At 44.5% G+C, this 18,791-nt stretch overlaps 1 protein-coding gene across 1 annotated transcript in view; it reads right to left on the bottom strand.

Moving 5' to 3' along the window:
• The window catches only part of LOC107296466 (BCAS3 microtubule associated cell migration factor), a gene marked incomplete at its 3' end in the record, with an annotated part of 37,249 nt that overhangs the window by 15,477 nt on the left and 2,981 nt on the right, over positions 1–18,791 (bottom strand). The window contains exons 2-5 of the mRNA XM_015825818.1: positions 14,136–14,221; positions 12,736–12,790; positions 9,398–9,473; positions 6,864–6,970 (exon numbers count right to left, since the gene is read on the bottom strand). Of these exons, the coding sequence (XP_015681304.1) occupies positions 6,864–6,970; positions 9,398–9,473; positions 12,736–12,790; positions 14,136–14,206 (309 nt within the window). The remainder of the gene's footprint in view (positions 1–6,863; positions 6,971–9,397; positions 9,474–12,735; positions 12,791–14,135; positions 14,222–18,791) is intronic.

Here is an 18,791-nt window from a genome sequence, read left to right as displayed (position 1 = left end):
GGGGGGGAGAAAAAAATATTTCTAAATATAGAAATGTTAAGATGGAGGTAGCACGAGGCGGTTAAAGAGCATGATGACACAGGGGGCGTGCTCTTGACTCTTTATCTTTTGGGAAGAGGAGCAGACTTCATTGGTGACATTCCATTTTTTTTGGTCCCCTTAGGTATACCTAAAAACTGTCTGGGCTAAAGCACTCAGAGATGAGATAGAGGGATAGAATCAAGATCACGTGCAGCGTTAATTCCACTTTACAAGGCCTTGGTAAGGCCACACTTGGGATACTGCATCCAGTTTTGGTCACCACGATGTAAAAAAGATGTTAAGACTCTAGAAAGAGTGCAGAGAAGAGCAACAAAGATGATCAGGGGACTGGAGGCTAAAACATATAAGGAACAGTTGCTGGAACTGGGTTTGCCTGATTTAATGAAGAGAAGGGCGAGGGGTGACATGATAGCAGTGTTCCAATATTTGAGGGGCTGCCAGAAAGAAGAGGGGGTCAACCCATTCTCCAAAGCGCCTGAAGGCAGGACAAGAGATGGAAACTAATCAAAGAGAGAAACAACTTCTCACAACTATTACTTGTGAGTAATAGTAATAAGAGGAATGTTTGGCAAAATGTAAGCCAACTTACCCTGCAGTTCAACCCTGTATATACTATGACAGTGATGGCAAAGCTTTTAGAGACCGAGTGCCCAAACTGCAACCCAAAACCCACTTATGCATCGTCGAGTGCCGGGTGGGTGGGGGTGGCTGCGGTGGTAATGGCAGACTGGGTGGGACTAAAAAATTCAATCAATCAATTCCAACTTTGCAAGATCTTTTTTTTCCCCGCGAGAAGTTGAAATTGATTGATTGAACCTTTTTTTTTGCACACGGCGGCGGAGGCCTAAAGAGAAAAGGTTTTATAAAACCCAGCTGAAGGCCTAGGACTGGGGCGACGGCACGCGTGCCCACAGGGAGGGCTCTGAGTGCCGCCTCTGGCACCCGTGCCATAGGTTCGCCACCACTGGTCTAGAGCAAAGGAGCAATTTTATAACAACTGGAACAATTAATCAGTGGAATGACTTGCCTCCAGAAATCGTGGGTGCTCCCAACACTAGAGGCTTTTAAGAAGAGACTGGACAGCTATTTGTCTGAAATGGTCTCGGGTTTCCTGCTTGAGCAGGGGGTTGGACTAGAAGACCTCCAGGGTCCCTTCCAACTCTGTTACGGGGGTTCATAAAATGACTTGCTCGTAAAACAAAACCATCTTTACTTCAATTACTGGGTGCTGTTGTTCAAAGGAGATTCCGAGGCCCATAGAAAATTTGGTACGGATGCTGCTAAAACCTGCTGACTTTAAATTGTACAATGCTTTGCTCGACTTACTGTCGTTCGTTTAGCGAATATTCGAAGTTACAACGGCACTGAAAAAAACAATGACTTATGATTGGTCCTGGCACTTACAACCAATGCAGCATCCCCATGATCATGGGATCAAAATTCAGGCATGTATTTATGACAGTTGCAGCATTCTGGGGTCATATGACCACCATTTGCGCCCTTCCCAGCTAGCTTCTGACTAAGCAAAGTCAGTGGGGAGAAGCTGGATTTGCTTAATGACCATAGGACTCACTTAATAATTGCAATAATTAGCTTAACAACCATGGCCAAAGAAAGGCTGTAAAATCAGACATGGCTCACTTTGCTTAGCAGAGGAAATTTTGGGCCCAATGGTGATCGTAAGTTGAGGACTATCCATATACCAAGGACGTCTGCAGTTTATAATAATAATAATAATAATAATAATAATAATAATAATAATAATAATAATAATAATAATAATAGTAAAGTTGGAAGGGACCTTGAAGGTCATCTAGTCCAACCCCCTGCTCAGGCAGGAAACCCTATACCACTTCGGACAAATGGCTGTCCAGTCGCTTCTTAAAAACTTCCAGTGTTGGAGCATTCACAGCTTCTGGAGGCAGGATGGTCCACTGGTTAATTCTTCTCACTGTCAGGAAGTTTCTCCTTAGTTCCAGGTTGCTTCTCTCCTTGATCAGTTTCCATCCGTTGCTTCTTGTCCTGCCTTCAGGCGCTTTGGAGAATAGCTTGACTCCCTCTTCTTTGGGGCAGCCCCTGAGATACTGGAAGGCTGCTATCATGTCCCCCCTCGTCCTTCTCTTCGTTAAACTAGACCAGGGGTAGGCAACCTTGGCTCTTTTATGAGTCCTGGACTTCAACTCCCAGAATTCCTGAGCCAGCCACGCTGAGGGAAAAGGGAGAGGTTTCCAAGCTCAGCCATGCTGGCTCAGGAATTCTGGGAGTTGAAGTCCACGGGTCATAAAAGAGCCAAGGTTGCCTACCCTTGCACTAGACATACCCAATTGCAGCAACCATTCCTTATATGTTTTAGCCTCCAGTCCCCTGATCATCTTTGTTGCTTAGTTTCTTAGAACTCATCCCAAACGAGCTTTTCAAAAGGCAACTAGACTTTCTCGGTGGTTGTGTTTTTTCCTTGAAAATGTTTCGCTTCTCATCCAAGGAGCTTCTTCAGTTCTGAAGAAGCAGAGAACTGAAAAAAGCTTCTTGTATGAGAAGTGCAACATTTTCAAGAGGGGGAAAAAAAAACAAACCAAGAAAAGTTCAAAAGTTGCCTTTTGAAAAGCACCTCCGGGGCAGCCCTCCATGATCTCGATCAGGGGTGTCAAACTCGCAACGTCACGTGACGTGTCGCGACATATCACGACTTTTTTTTGCCATCGTCGGCCATGGGGTGGGCGCGGTTTCGCCATGACGCATCTGGCCCGCCGGCTGTCAGCTTGACACCCCTGATCTAGATGATTGGGAATCTCCACAGACCTTCTCAGAACTTACTACATTAGCAGTACAGATGGGTGAGGCCCAAATAGTGTGAGTAAAACTCTTTCCTACCTGAAGGAGGCAAGCGGCTCAAGAGTTCCCCTTAAAATACATAGTCACGACAGGGAGTAGGATAGGGCTACCTAAGTCAAACATGTCAAACACAAGGCCCGGGGAACGGATGCGGCCTGCGAAGTGGTTTCATGTGGCCCGCGAAGCCATCCTGAAAACAGTGAGGGAACGGCCCCCGCTGCCTTGGCCCTGGCCCAGGCCGGCCGGGAGCAAATGTACAATTTTGTGGTGGCCATCTATGCTGAAACGCATTCAGTCTTAGCTCCACAAGGCCGTCCGGAAACAGCGAGGAACCAGGTCCAGCCGCGTCGGCCCCTCCCCCTGGGTGCATGCTGGGGAGGTGTCACCCTTTGTGAGGAATGAAGAAATGGACCATGCCTTGGCGCTTGCCCCGGTCCCACCCCCTTCTGCCAGAGACCCTCAGATCTGTCCCACTCCTGCCCAGGCCCCCATAGGCACCCTTGACGCGAACCATGTAGAGCTGGCCATGCCCACCCAGCAGGCCACACCCACTCCATCCATGCCCACCCAGTAGGCCGCACCCACCCTGGCCACACCCACCCAGCCCCCCAAGGGCAACCGCAATGCTGATGCGGCCCTCAATGAAATTGAGTTTGACACCCCTGACCTAAGTCAACTCTCCACCTAATCTACTCTAGGAATGGGAGAAATCCCCACAATTCTTCTTAGGCTTCTCCTAAGGGCAGGATTGGATGGGTAGGGGTGGGGTGGGGTGGGGTGGGGGAACAAGAGGGCACAATAGCGCACTGCGTGGTTACTTTGAGTAACCCTTGATAACGCAAAATCTCCTGCTGGTTTCTTTTGTTTCCCCCTTCAGCAGTTCATGAGTGACCCAGAGTTACTGAAACAGCCAGTCTTGCTCAATACTTGAGCGGCACCTACTGCTCGTTTTGCAGAAATGACAGCTGGCAGGAGGGGAAAAAAAAACCTTTTTGAAAGGAGGGAAACTCGTGTTATCTAGGGAGTCTTAAAGTACGTTATCTGTAAACATATATGCATAATTCCGTATTTATTTATTTATATTTGTCATGTTTATGTAGTGTATGTCGGAGGTGGTGAATGCAACGAAATTTCATTTTAATGTATGCCGATTATTGTACATTCAAAGTGACAATAAAGTTATTATTCTTTTCTATTCTATTCTATTCTATTCTATTCTATTCTATTCTATTCTATTCTATTCTATTCTATTCTAATATTACTCTATTCTATTCTCCATTCCATATTCTATTCTATTCTAATCTAATATTATTCTATTCTATTCAGTTCTTTCATTATTCTATTCTATTCTAATCTAATCTAATCTAATCTAATCTAATCTAATCTAATCTAATCTAATATTATTCTATTCTATTCAAATATTCTTCTCTTCTCTTCTCTTCTCTTCTATTTTATTCTAATATTACTCTATTCTATACTCCATTCCATATTCTCTTCTCTTCTCTTCTAATATTCTTCTATTCTATTCTATTCTATTCTCAATAAAGATTCTATTCTATTCTATTCTATTCTATTAATATTACTCTACTCTACTCTATTCTATTATATTTTCTTTTCTATTCTATTCAGTTCTTTCATTATTCTATTCTATTCTATTTTATTCTATTCATATTACTCTACTCTATATATTCTACTCTACTCTACTCTACTCTATTCTATTCTAGTCCTCGACTTACAACCATTCATTTAGCAGCCCTTTGAAATTACAGCAGCACCGGAAAAAAGAAAGTGGCTTACAACGGGTCCTCACATGCACACACACAAACTGTTTTAATGTTCCCCGTGGTCATGTGATCACAATTTGGGCACTTAAGCAATCGGTATGTATTTACGATGGTTGGGGTGTCCTGGAGTCATGTGATTCTCATTTACGACCTTCCCAGTTGCCTCCCAACAAGCAAAGTCAATGGGGGAAGCGGGATTCGTTTAATGACCATGTGATTCACTTAACTGCCGTGATTCACTTAACAATCATCACAAAAAAGGATTGTAAAAATCAGGTGCGATTCACCTAAAAATTGCCTTGCTTAGCTACAGGAACAGTGGTTCCAACTGTGGTCATAAGTCAAGGACTGTATCTACCTATCATCTATCTATCTATCTATCTATCTATCTATCTATCTATCTATCTATCTATCTATCTACCTACCTACCTACCTACCTACCTACATACATACATACATACATACATACAAGAAATCTTTTGCCTGTATCAGCTCAATCTAGAGCCATCCACAGGCAGCAGTCACTACTGCGACATCATTTGTGTTTCCTAAATTTTTGGATTGCTAACAAAGGGGGACTGGGATAGCTATTTCGAGCTGATTAGCTCTCATCAGCCAGCCATACCCTTCTGAGATTTGAACCTGGGCTGCTTGCACATTAGGCAGCTCTCACAGTAGCTACTGCTGCCTGTGGATGGCTCTAAATTGAGCTGATACAGGTGAAAGATTTTCTCCTCCCATATTTGGGCCGACAGGTGAATCAAAAAAACACTCAAGACATATCTCCTCCCCTGTCGACATCGTCAGAGTATAAAACGTAGGATCCGCGAGTATGCTTATATAACTGGCTGCCCCTGCGCACTGCTCCTCAATCGGGTCATATATATATATATATATGTAAGTTAATCTAATTCAGTTTTCCTGAAGGTCAGGGTCTTGTCTCACATAAAATGGTTTTTATGCCAGGACAGAAAATTATCAGCATCGTCATCTGTTGTTAAGTAGGAAGAGGTTATGAATCAGACTTGAACTGGGGAAATCCCCCTAAATTCTCAGACTTTGTAAAAATAAGCCAAGGAAGTTATTTTTATACCAGATCCATTTAGGTATCTACCACATCCTGTATTAATGGGCAGTGGTTCTGCAGGATCCCAACTTAGAGCTGACAGGATAGCAAGTCTTCCCAGTATCTCAGGGGCTGCCCCAAAGAAGAGGGAGTCAAGCTATTCTCCAAAGCACCAGAGGGCAGGAGAAGAAGCAACGGACGGAAACTAACCAAGGAGAGAAGCAATCTGGAATTAAGGATGAATTTTCTGACAGTGAGAACAAAGAGGAATGGCTTCCTTCAGAAGCTACGGGTGCTCCATCACTGGAGAGACTGGACAACTATTTGCCTGAAACGGTACAGGGCCTCTTGCTGGAGTAGGGGGTAGGACTAGAAGATCTTCAAGGTCCCTTCCAACTCTCTTATCCTTTAAGATCTCATCACAATCCTTTTCTCAGGAGATGCTTATGATCCAAGCTGGGGTTTCTGCACAAAATGTGTCCTCATGCCATTCAGAGGAGCAGAAAACATCTCCAGTGCTACTTGTTCTTTCTTTAATCAGAAAAGACATAGAAAAAAAAAAGTAGCTTTATGACCTTACAATCAGAGGATAGAATTTATGCTCCCTCACTGAAATTCTCTGCTGGCTGTCTGCTGCCTTTCCTTTTTTGTCTCATAAACCAGTGATGGCGAACCTTTTAGAGACCAAGTGCCCAAACTGCAACCCTAAACCCACTTATGCATCGTCGGGTGCCGGGTGGGTGTGGCCCTTTGGGTGGGCGTGGCCGCGGTGGTAACGGCAGACTGGGTGGGACTAAAAAGTTCAATCAATCAATTCCAACTTTGCGAGTTCTTTTTTTTTCCCCGTGAGAAGTTGAAATTGACTGATTGATTGAACCTTTTTTTTTTTGCACACGGCGGCGGAGGCCTAAAGCGAAAAGGTTTTATAAAACCCATCTGAAGGCCTAGGACTGGGGCGATGGCGCGCGTGCCCACAGAGAGGGCTCTGAGTGCCACCTCTGGCACCCGTGCCATAGGTTCGCCACCACTGTCATAAACTATACAGACCTTCTGCCAGGCTACTGAATATTAACACAATCTGAGACAGAACAGGGGTGTCCAAGAAACGCCTTTGTATCAAGTAGCCATGAGTAACTCACAGGTATGCTCCATATCTGTATCCCGTCGCTGTAGCCAATCATGAGCAGGAGAGGCGGTTCGTTCCCGGTGCTGTGCATTTCGTGCAGCTCCACGTTCCTTAAGGTATCTAAAAAAAACGAACGAGAAAAAGAAATCAACGTTCAGCAGCACCCAGACTAGGACAAGGCTTCCGTGGAGCCCGAAGAGCTGGCACGGAGAACAGAACGGGTAATAGGATAACAGAGTTGGAAGGGACCGTGGAGGTCTTCTATCCCAACCCCCTGCTCACGGATAGTGGGAAGCAAAGAAGAAATGAAATAGTCCATTATCCCTGGAGAAAAGAAGAAGNAAGAAGAAGAAGAAGAAGAAGAAGAAGAAGAAGAAGAAGAAGAAGAAGAAGAAGAAGAAGAAGAAGAAGAAGAAGAAGAAGAAGAAGAAGAAGAAGAAGAAGAAGAAGAAGAAGAAGAAGAAGAAGAAGAAGAAGAAGAAGAAGAAGAAGAAGAAGAAGAAGAAGAAGAAGAAGCCGTGTCGTTTCATTGATATGCTTCTGATAAAAGGCTTTCTTCGCCCGTTAACAAAAGCGGTGTGCAAATGAGAGCAGTCAAGCAATTGGGAGTTCTTAGGACTTTTGAGCAGCCGGTAAGAAATCTCTTGTGTCGTGGTGACATTTCAAGGTGATGGAGGACAATGCAGGTGGGTCCTTGATTTATGACCACGATTGAGCCCGGAATTTATGTTGGTAAGTGAGACATTGATCAAGTTGAGTTTTGCCCCATTTTACGACTTTTCTTGCCGCAGTTGTTAAGTGAATCACTGCAGCTGTTAAATTAGTAACACGGTTGTTCCGTGAATCTGGCTTCCCCCATTGACTGATCACATGACCCCCGAGACACTGCAACCGTCGTAAATACAAACCAGTTGTCAAGCAACCGAATGTAAATGACGTGACCGTGGGGATGCTGCAACGGTCATAAGGGTGAAAAATGGTCATGTCAATTTTTTCAGTGCCGTTGTAATTTCGAACAGTCACTAAATGAACTGTTAAGTCAAGGACTACCTGTAATTGTCTCTTAAGGTCCTTTGCGATAGATAGATAGATGATAGATAGATAGATAGATAGATAGATAGATAGATAGATAGATAGATAGATAGATAGATAGATAGATAGATAGATATAGAGAGGTATTCTATAAGAGGGGGGGTTATTCCAGCAATTCCATGATCATGTGATCAAAATCTGCCCACTTGTCAGCTGGCTTTTATATGAGGGTTGCACTGTCCCGGGGTCATGTGATCACCGGTTCTAACCTTCCCAGCCGGTTTCCGACAAGCAAAGTCAATGAGGTGTTGAAAGAAAAGTCTTTGTCGTGGTTCAGTCCAAGCTGGGAATAAACATGGTGCCTGCTTTAGAAAGAAGGTTGCAGTTTATTGAAGAGGAGAGCCAGGCAGAAAGATAGCTCTGGCAGAAAAGAGAGTGAACACATGTAGGGAGTGGGTTTTTATACCCTCTGGAGCCTTTTGCTTGGAGTTGTTTCCTGTTCCTGTTTGAGTCATGAACTTTGACCTGAGTCTGAGTGTGCCCTTTGGTATCTGTGGTTTAATCCTATTATGTCCTGTCTTAGAGTTTGGGTGGGGTATGTAGATTTTAGGAGTCTTTGTCTTCCTAAGCTTCTAGCTGGGGGCTTCCAACCTTCCTGGATGGTTTACATCTGCATTTCTATAGAGCTGGTTTCTGCTTGGGGGAGGGAGACCCGGGACCAGTGGTGGCGAACCTATGGCACGGGTGCCAGAGGCGGCACTCAGAGCCCTCTCTGTGGGCACGCACGCCATCGCCTGAGTCCTAGACCTTCAGCTGGGTTTTATAAAACCTTTTCGCTTTAGGCCTTCGCTGCCGTGTACACACACAAAAAAAGGTTCAATAAATCAGTCAATTTCAACTTCTCGCGGGAAAAAAAAGATCTTGCAAAGTTGGAATTGATTGATTGAACTTTTTAGTCCCACCCAGTCTGCCGTTACCACTGGAGGCATGCCCACCCAATGGACCACACCCACCCAATGGGCCACATCCACCCGGCACCCGACGATGCATAAGTGGGTTTTGGGTTGCAGTTTGGGCACTCGGTCTCTAAAAGGTTCGCCATCACTGCCCGGGACCATTAAGAAAACTGGGCATGCTTTTCTGCCTCTTTAAGATCCTTTGAGGAAATATATTTTTCTGCCCTTTTAATATTTCCTTCTCTGGGGGGCTGACTTCCCACAGAGGGAAGGCAGATTCGCTGAACAATCATATGATTTGCTTAATAATTGCAGCGATTCTTGAACAACTATGGCCAAAAAAAGGTCGTAAAATGGAACGCTTAAGAATTGCCTTGCTTAGCAAGGGAAATATTGGGGACTCGCTCTGTAGGTAGTCTGAGAAAGAACATATCCCATTTGTTACCATCTGAGATGGAAGGGGATAGCTCTTAAAATACAGATACCAAGAGACTGAATATAAAACAACACGGCCATGAACTGGGGTGGGAAGTGGGGAGGGGGGGGAAGAGAGACTTACCATTCAAGTCAGAATTTTCAAATCTGATCCATACAATTTTCTCTTTTTCTTCTGTTGGAGCCGTACTGCTATAAGCCTGTATGGGGAGGGGAGAAAAAAAAAGAGGTTTAATGTGCTGAAGATAAAAACAAAAAGCCTCAGATGAACAAAGATGCTTTTTCACGAGACACCTGGACTTTCTTGTTTTTCTTTGAAGACTGTTTGCTCAGATGAACAGTGAACAGCTTAACTCTGTTGACAGACCACAGAGCCAATTTGGTGAAGCGGTTAAGGTGTTGGTAGAAAAAAAAAAGCTTTTGATTAAAAATTTTGAACAAAAATATGTATATCAAATACTGACATAATTTAAAATTTTTGTACGTATATTAATGTTATTTTAGAGTCATAGCAAGTTTATACTAGTGTGTAGTAATAATGAGTAGTTTTGAATAGATTTGGATTATTGTGTGTTTATTTCCTAGATTAGCTTTGGGAAGTCCTGGGGGGGAGGGGGGAAAAGGGTAGGTTTGTATTATAGACTTATATGTATGATTTTTTAAGGAGTTGCCCGGTGATACCCCAACTGCACAAGACGGGATGGTTGAGTGAGGAAGGGAGGTAGGAAAGAGGGAGGAAGGAGGAGTGGTGGTTGAATGGGAGGAGGAAGGAGTGGTAAGTGGAAGAGGGTGGTGCAGGAGGGGGACACTGGACACGTCCATGAATGTTTTGTTTAGTTTTATTCTCTTTGGTTGATATTGTGATAAAAGATTTATGCTTATGTTTTTAAATGAAAAATTAATAAAAATTTATTATAAAAAAAAAAAAACAGAAAAAAAACCCAGGAAACTGAGTTCTAATCCCGTTTTAGGCATGAAAGCCAGCTAGGTGACTTTCAACCAATCACCAGGAGACGGTGAGTTCTAGTCCTGCCTTAACCATGAAAGCCAGCTGGGTGACTTTCAGTCCCTCTTTCTCTCAGCCCAACCCACCTCAAAGGGTTGTGATTGCGGGAAAATATTAGGAGGATGGAGGATGTATGTTCGCCGCCTTGAGTTATTTATACCAGGGCTTTTCAACCTTTTCACCGATTGTACCACTTTTAGGATATGGCAATATCCAAGTATCGCCTAGCAAGGTGTCAAAAGCTTGATGACCAAAAAAAGAAAAAGTGATGAAGTACAGGTAGTCCTTGACTTGCAACAGTTCGCTTAATGACTGTTCGAAGTTACAATGGCACTGGAAAAAGTGCCCCCCCCAAGCCACAGCCGAGCAAGACACCTGCCTGCCCGCCCGGTGGTGCTCTTCCTCCTGTCCAAGGTTTTCATTGTTGTGAGCATTTCTGTTGGGGATTGGCAGCGGGGGTGGGGTGGGGGGGTGTTTGGTTTTTATTCCCCCCGTCTGCTGGGTGGTTGCAGCAGGTTTTGGTCACTTCACATGACCCTGGGACACTGTGACCGTCATAAATATGAATCAGTTGCCAAGCATCTGGAGATGCTTCAACATTCCAGCTGATCGGCGCTTCTTCAGGGCTCAGCAGAAGCACCAGGATCAGCGCCGAGCTGCAGCTGGAGCCTGGCGGTGATCCTGGCGCTTCCACTGACCGCCCTGCAGCTCTAGTCATCTCTCGCTCAGGCTTGTGCGGTGCTGCCACCGGTTCAGCTCATTCCCCTCCCCCGCTACCACTTTTCTAGGATGGTCACGTACCACCTGCCAGGTGCCAATGTACCACAGGTGGTACCCGTACCACGGGTTGAAAAGCCCTGATTTATACAATAATAAAGGCAGGATAAAAATCTAATAAATAAAATATTGCATCCTCTTTCCAAAAATAATATTAATAATAGTAAAGTTGGAAGGTCATCTAGTTTAACCCCCTGCTCAGGCAGGAAACCCTACACCATTTCGGACAAATGGCTGTCCAGTCTCTTCTTAAAAACTTCCAGTGTTGGAGCATTCACCGCTTCTGGAGGCAGGTTGTTCCACTGGTTAATTGTTCTCACTGTCAGGAAGTTTCTCCTTAGTTCTAGGTTGCTTCTCTCCTTGATCAGTTTCCACCCGTTGCTTCTTGTCCTGCCTTCAGGCGCTTTGGAGAATAGCTTGACTCCCTCTTCTTTGTGGCAGCCCCTGAGATACTGGAACACTGCTATCATGTCCCCCCTCGTCCTTCTCTTCATTAAACTAGACATACCCAATTCCAGCAGCCGTTCCTTATATGCTTTAGCCTCCAGTCCCCTAATCATCCTTGTTGCTCTTCTCTGTACTCTTTCCAAAGTCTCAACATCTTTTTTACATCGCAGTGACCAAAAGTGGATGCAGTATTCCAAGTGTGGCCTTACTAAGGCATTGTAAAGTGGTATTAACACTTCACGTGATCTTGATTCTATCCCTCTGTTAATGCAGCCTAGCACTGTGTTGGCCTTTTTGGCAGCTGCAGCACACTGCTGGCTCATATTTATGATAACAGAGTTTCACTGTCCTGGCTTCCTGTTTATGTGCTGTCATTTTCTAATCATCCTTCTACACTACACAGCTAGTAATTTTCTGGGCTGGAGGGCACCGTGTAATTTTTGTCCGCCTACCATACTGCACAGTACTGACGCTTCAAGCAGGCCATTAACTACTCTTTTTCCCCCCTCTGGGGCCCCATTTTGATTACAATCATATAAATACTCACAATCTGAATTTAATTTCTTTTAAAGTATACAACTCATTTGCATAACACGTTAAACCAAAATCCAACCAATCACATTATGACTTATTGCGATATACAAACTATGAGCCACTGATAAACGTAACTCTGCCTGAGATGATGATGATGATGATGATAATGATGATAATAATAATAATAATAATAATAATAATAATAATAATAATGATGATGATGATGATGATGATGATGATGATGATGATGTTGGAAGGGACCTTGGAGGGCATCTAGTCCAACCCCCTGCTCAGGCAGGAAACCCTATACCATTTCAGACAAATGGCTGTCCAGTCTCTTCTTAAAAACTTCCAGTGTTGGAGCATTCACAGCTTCTGGAGGCAGGTTGTTCCACTGGTTAATTGTCCTCACTGTCGGGAAGTTTCTCCTTAGTTCTAGGTTGCTTCTCTCCTTGATCAGTTTCCATCCGTTGCTTCTTGTCCTGCCTTCAGGCGCTTTGGAGAATAGCTTGACTCCCTCTTCTTTGGGGCAGCCCCTGAGATACTGGAAGACTGCTATCATGTCCCCCCCTCATGTCCTCTTGGCACGCTCTTTTCTACATTTCCCCCATCTTTGCCCCCCACACACACACTTTCTTTGGGGAACCCATTTTAAGAGGACAACGTTTAAAACGTTGCAACAAACCAGCTGCACTTGCCTGCGGTACGACATCTTGCAGAAATGTAACAACGCTTTCCATGTATGACTGCTCCCTGGAACAGAAAGATGAATATCCATAAAAAACAACAATGGTTATTATATACATACACAAATGTCCCCGGTGGAATTACAGGTTAAGCAGCATCATGCACATCGCAAAATAGGAGTAACAAACAATAACCCAAAGAAATGAAGGGCATAAGATAAGGAAAAAAAGATAGGAAACATTGAATTAAGTTAAGTTTAAAACTACGTTTTTCTGAACAATACAGATTTTTTTTCCCAAAAGTCAACTTCGATACTTTCGTTATCACTATTCACTGGAACCTAACATGCAACTATGAACAATTTTATAAAAGTAAATGTACCTACAAATGGCTTGAAGAATAAAAACGGACTTCAAAATTTAAGAGAGGGTTTCTAAGAAAAATGACAGAATTTGAAATACTCATAGAGAATTAAGACTGCTGATTAAGACCCGAGATTAATTATGACAGCTCATAGTTGTTAACAGCTGTTGTGAACTCTGGGCTGTACCAGACAAAGAAATTCCAAAGTGGATATCAAAATAACCCACAACCAAAAAACATCACTCTTACAGGTAGCATGTTTAGCAAACTAACTTCAGCAGCAGAAAAAAATCAAGTTTTATCTTCCATTTGGAACTCTAGATCAGAGGTCTCCAACCTTTTGGGCATCAGGGACCGGTTCCGTGGAGAGAGGTTTTTCCGAAGACCGGAGAGTGCGTGGTTTTGTGTGCTGCCTGCATCCCACAGATAGGGCTTTGCTTGTTTGTGTGGACCGGTTGCTGGCATGCCGCGGCCTGGGGGTTGGCGACCCCTGCTCTACATGAACAATATGGAATTGTACCTATATTCTATAAATATAGTGGTTAGAATGCAGTATTGCAGGCTGATTCTGCCGACTGCCAGCAGTTTGATCTTAACCAGCTCAAGGCTGATTGAGCCTTCCGTCCTTCCGAGGTCGGCAAAATGAGAACCCAGATTGTTGGGGGGAAAATGCTGACTCTGTAAACCGCTTAGAGAGAGCTGTAGAGCACTGTGAAACAGTACATAAGTGATATTCCTTCCTTCCTTCCTTCCTTCCTTCCTTCCTTCCTTCCTTCCTTCCTTCCTTCCTTCCTTCCTTCCTTCCTTCCTTCCTTCCTTCCTTCCTTCCTTCCTTCCTTGTTAAAATGCAGTGTTGCAGGCTGACTCTGCCCACTGCCAGGAGTTCAATCCTGACCGGCCAAGGGTTGACTCAGCCTTCTGAGGTTAGTAAAATGAGGACCCAGATTGTTGGGGGCAAATATGCTGACTCTGTAAACTGCTTAGAGAGGGTTGTAAAGCACCATGAAGCAGCATATAAATCTAAGTGCTCTTGCTATTAACCACTTACGTAACAGCCTGTGGCCGGACTATCACTCCTCCAGTACATCGGCTTGGGCGGCGGGGAGATTCAGCAGCCATTACTGTTCTTAATTCCTGGAAGCAAAAAAAAAAAAGTGTTTTTGAATTATGTCTCACACGCTCTTATTCACCCACTTCTTCAGTGATCATCAACAGCACACTATTTTAAAAAGAAACTGATATCAAAAGGTATGCAAACCGCAAAATCAGCAGGTCAGAAAAGGCAAGTGATGATGGATCAATGCTACATCTTACCTCCCACGGCCCAAAACCTTGAATTGGAATCTCTAAAGCCCTGCCTAAAAAATGCCCAGACTACCTCAGTCTTTGTATGTAGATAGAAGTAATAGAAAAATTAAGTCACTCCTAACTCAGGGGTCACTTCATCCAATCACATTAAGCTAAAATGAAATGAGGACAATATAGTTTGGTGTGATATACAAAATTACCACTAAAATCAGTGAGGCTAAAAGTTAACTGCTGCCCAGAGTAGCCCAACGGTGAGATACCGGTAGGTGGCAAATAAATTTAACAAATAATAATTATAATAACTAAACTCACCAGACTTTATTTCAAAGATGTACCCGAAAGCACAACTAAATATGGAATCAACCAACTGCCAGTCTCACAGGAAACGGGGCTGCAAGCATGCGCACGAGGCTCTCAATGATGCTGGCGCCTGTGTGAGGCTCGTGGTGCCGCCACCGCCAGGCTCGTGGCGATGCTATCACCAGCGCAAGCCCCCATGCGAGGCTCGCACCATGGCCCACATGCTGCTTGTGGCGCTGCCGCCGCCCGCACAATTTTTGTGCAATGCTGCCTACATGTAGTGTGCCACCGCCCACCTGCCACTCACAGTGCTCCTGCTGCCCGCACAAGTTTTGTGGCAACGCTGCCACCCACGCAATACTCGTGGAAACAGTGGCATGAGGGAGGTGAGCATGCACACATGCACCCATGCACTGCCCAGCTACTCACGTGGCCCAGTGGCCAAGAGGCCACACCCCGGTAGTGGGCCCTGGCCCATAGGTTGGGGACCTCTGGCTTATAGGATTTATTCTACATTGACTGATTCTCAGTTATTCCTTCTTCCTTGCCCTTTTCAAACATATATGCCAGTGATGGCGAACCTTTTAGAGACCGAGTGCCCAAAAACTGCCCCCCCGTCCCCGCTCCACCCTGCCCGCTGGGCCACCCACCACCTCCACGACCCACCACAGATCACCAAGGCAGCCCAGTAGCGCCATGGTGGCCACGCCCTCTGCCCATGCCCCGCAGCATCAGATGTGCATGACGGGCTGCAAGGGCAGAGTCTTGTCCCCACTGCACGGCTGCCATGTCCTTGGCTGTGCTGCTTCGCGTGGGCCGCGCCCGGGGGCGGCTCTCCTCCAGGGGGGCTGCTGAAGAGGGGGCCATGGGAGGAAGTGGGGCTGGGACGATGGTGTGTGTGCCCACAGAGAGGACTCCGAGTGCCGCCCCTGGCACGCGTGCCATAGGTTCGCCACCACTGATATATGCCGCCCAAGAAAAACAAGGTAATTGTTTCCTAAGATCAAAAGTTGTTTTTTAATTCTTATTTTGTCTTCTAGGACAGGGCTTTTCAACCAGTGGTAGGGGTACCACCTGTGGTACATTGGCACCTGGCAGGTGGTACCCGACCATCCTAGAAAAGTGGTAGAGGGGGAGGGGAATGAGCTGAACTGGTGGCAGCACTGCACAAGCTTGAGCGAGAGACGGCTGGAGCTGCAGGGCTGTCAGGGCTCAGCGGAAGCACCAGGATCAGTGCCGAGCTCCAGCTGGAGCTCGGCGCTGATCCTGGTGCTTCTGCTGAGTCCTGAAGAAGCACCAATCAGCTGGAAAGCAGCACTGATCCTGGCACTTCTGCTGAGCCCTGAAGAAGCGCCAATCAGCTGGAATGTTGCAGCATCTCCAGGGTCTTGTGATTTACATTCAGATGCTTGGCAACTGATTCATATTTATGACGGTCACAGTGTCCCAGGGTCATGTGAAGTGACCAAAACCTGCTGCAACCACCCAGCAGACGGGGGGAATAAAAACCAAACACCCCCCCACCCCATCCCCGCTGCCAATCCCCAACAGAAATGTTCACAACAATCAAAACCTCGGACAGGAGGAAGAGCGCCGCCGGGTGGGCAGGCAGGTGTCTTGCTCGGCTGTGGCTTGGGGGGCACTTTTTTCAGTGCCATTGTAACTTCGAACAGTCACTAAGCGAACTGTTGTAAGTCGAGGAGTAACTATACTTTATCACTTTTTTCCATTTTTGGGGGGGGGGGTCATCAAGTTTTTGACACCTTGCTAGGCGACTGGTGGTACTCGGATGTTGCCATATCCTAAAAGTGGTACAATGGGTGAAAAGGTTGAAAAACCCTGTTCTAGGAATTGTCGTTTAAAGAAGCCCACGAATGAATTCAAAAGAATCCTTCAGGCACGTAGACGTGCCTGACCAGCAGGGGGCCATAGTACGTATGTTTTGATACCCCCAAAATCTGAAGCTGTCTCAATCATAACCTCAAATGTGTACAGGTATTCCTCAACATACGACCACAATCGAGCCCAAAATTGCTGCTGCTAAGTGAGATAGTTGTTAAGTGAGTTTTGCCCCCTTTGATGACCTTTCTTGCCAGAACTGTCAAGAGAATCACTGCAATTGTTAAATTAGTAACAGTCATTGAGTAAATCCGGCTTCCCTATTGACTTTGCTCGTCAGAAGGTCCCAAAAGGGGATCACATGACCCCAGGACACTGCGATCGTCATAAAAATGATTCAGTTGCCAAGCATCTGTATTTTGATCACGTGACCATGAGGGAGACTGCAACGGTCGTAAAGTGTGAAAAATGATCATGTCACTTTTTTTCACTGCTGTTGTAACTTCAAATGGTCACTAAACAAACTGTTGTAAGTCAAGAACAACCTGTACATATAGACATGGTTGTCTCCTCCGTTCTACTCCAGCCCCTGCTTTTTTATCTCAAACTCCCACAGCAGCTAGGTATTAAAGGAAAAAACAGCTAAGAATTTGTTCCACAGGGAGTGAAAAAGGCTCTTTTGGGGTTTTTTTGAGAAACCCCTATTTTCAGACACTTCTAGTGCTCTATCCTCCCTATCCCAAAAGCACCTCTAGTATGTCTCTCAGATTCCCCACCCTATCAACGGCTCTCGTAGATGTTCCTTAAACTGTCTTACACTCTTGCTCTTTCACTACCATTTGCTTTTAAATTAGTAGGTAACCCCACTGACATTATTAAGTTCACTTTCCATGCCCTACAATTAAGATACACTACAATTAGAGGACTGGAGGCTAAAGCATATAAGGAACGGTTGCTGGAATTGGGAATGTCTAGTTTAACGAAGGGAAGGACGAGGGGGGACATGATAGCAGTCTTCCAATATCGCAGGGGCTGCCCCAAAGAAGAGGGAGTCAAGCTATTCTCCAAAGCACCTGAAGGCAGGACAAGAAGCAACGGATGGAAACTCATCAAGGAGAGAAGCAACCTAGAACTAAGGAGAAACTTCCTGACAGTCAGAACAATTAACCAGTGGAAAAACCTGCCTCCAGACGTGGTGAATGCTCCATCACTGGAAGTTTTTAAGAAGAGACTGGACAGCCATTTGTCTGAAATGGTATAGCGTTTCCTGCCTGAGCAGGGTTGGACTAGATGACCTCCAAGGTCCCTTCCAACATCATCATCATCATCATCATCATCATTATTAATTATTATTATTATTATTATTATTATTATTATTATTATTATTATTATTATTATTATTATTAAAATGGGATCTTTCAACCCCATTCTTTCCTAACATTATAACAGATTAACTGGCAAAGTGTTACCTAAATCATCTTTTGGACTGATCAATAAAATAAAGGCCAAAAAAACCTTTTTATTTTGCTGGCCTAATATAAATAAAAAATGCAATCACTCAAGTAGTAGTTATATAAAGCAGTAAGAATGCAATGTGCCAAATCACAGCACTGGTTATCAATGAGCAACGTCCAGTGATGGCTGTGTTCGCACAACACACTGACCCACAAATTAATCATGGGGTTAGTGTATAGTTAAAATGCAAATCCAGAAAACTGAGTCAGTTACCCACGGCCAAGTATGTTAACAAGGGAACTGTTTGTTCAGTCATAGCTTATGAAATAAATTAGCTAGATCCACACATCAATCAGGTTGCTTGGTAGCATATAACAATTCAAATACATTTGGTGTCTTGTAAGTAGTGGGGGGAAAGGATGGTAGTGAGCATGAATAGTTATTGTGTTATTCATTAATCTGATTAAAGGAAATCAAAATAGTGGCCTTTTAGAGTTTGCAGAACACAGCAGCTTGGTTGGCATGAGAATAGTGAAGCTCAAACTAGCCAACTGGCTTTTAATTAATGTGTCACTGCTCAGTTTACAGTTCAATGTATTTTGCAAACTTCAACATTGAATATTCAAATGTGATAACAACAAATGTGACCTGGAATATAGAGTGTGTTTGCACAACATTCGTAACTATGGATAATTTAATGAAGGTATATTCAACATTGGTTTAATTGAATATACCTTCATTAAATTATCCATGGTTACAAATGTTGTGTAAATACACCCTATATTCCAGGTCACCTTTGTTG

The sequence above is a fragment of the Protobothrops mucrosquamatus genome, unplaced genomic scaffold (assembly GCF_001527695.2).
Source record: "Protobothrops mucrosquamatus isolate PMUCROS unplaced genomic scaffold, P.Mucros_1.0 scaffold2820, whole genome shotgun sequence".
Lineage (NCBI taxonomy): Eukaryota > Metazoa > Chordata > Lepidosauria > Squamata > Viperidae > Protobothrops > Protobothrops mucrosquamatus.
The sequence above is the reverse complement of the archived record's forward strand: the minus strand, read 5'-3'. Positions and strand labels throughout refer to the sequence as shown.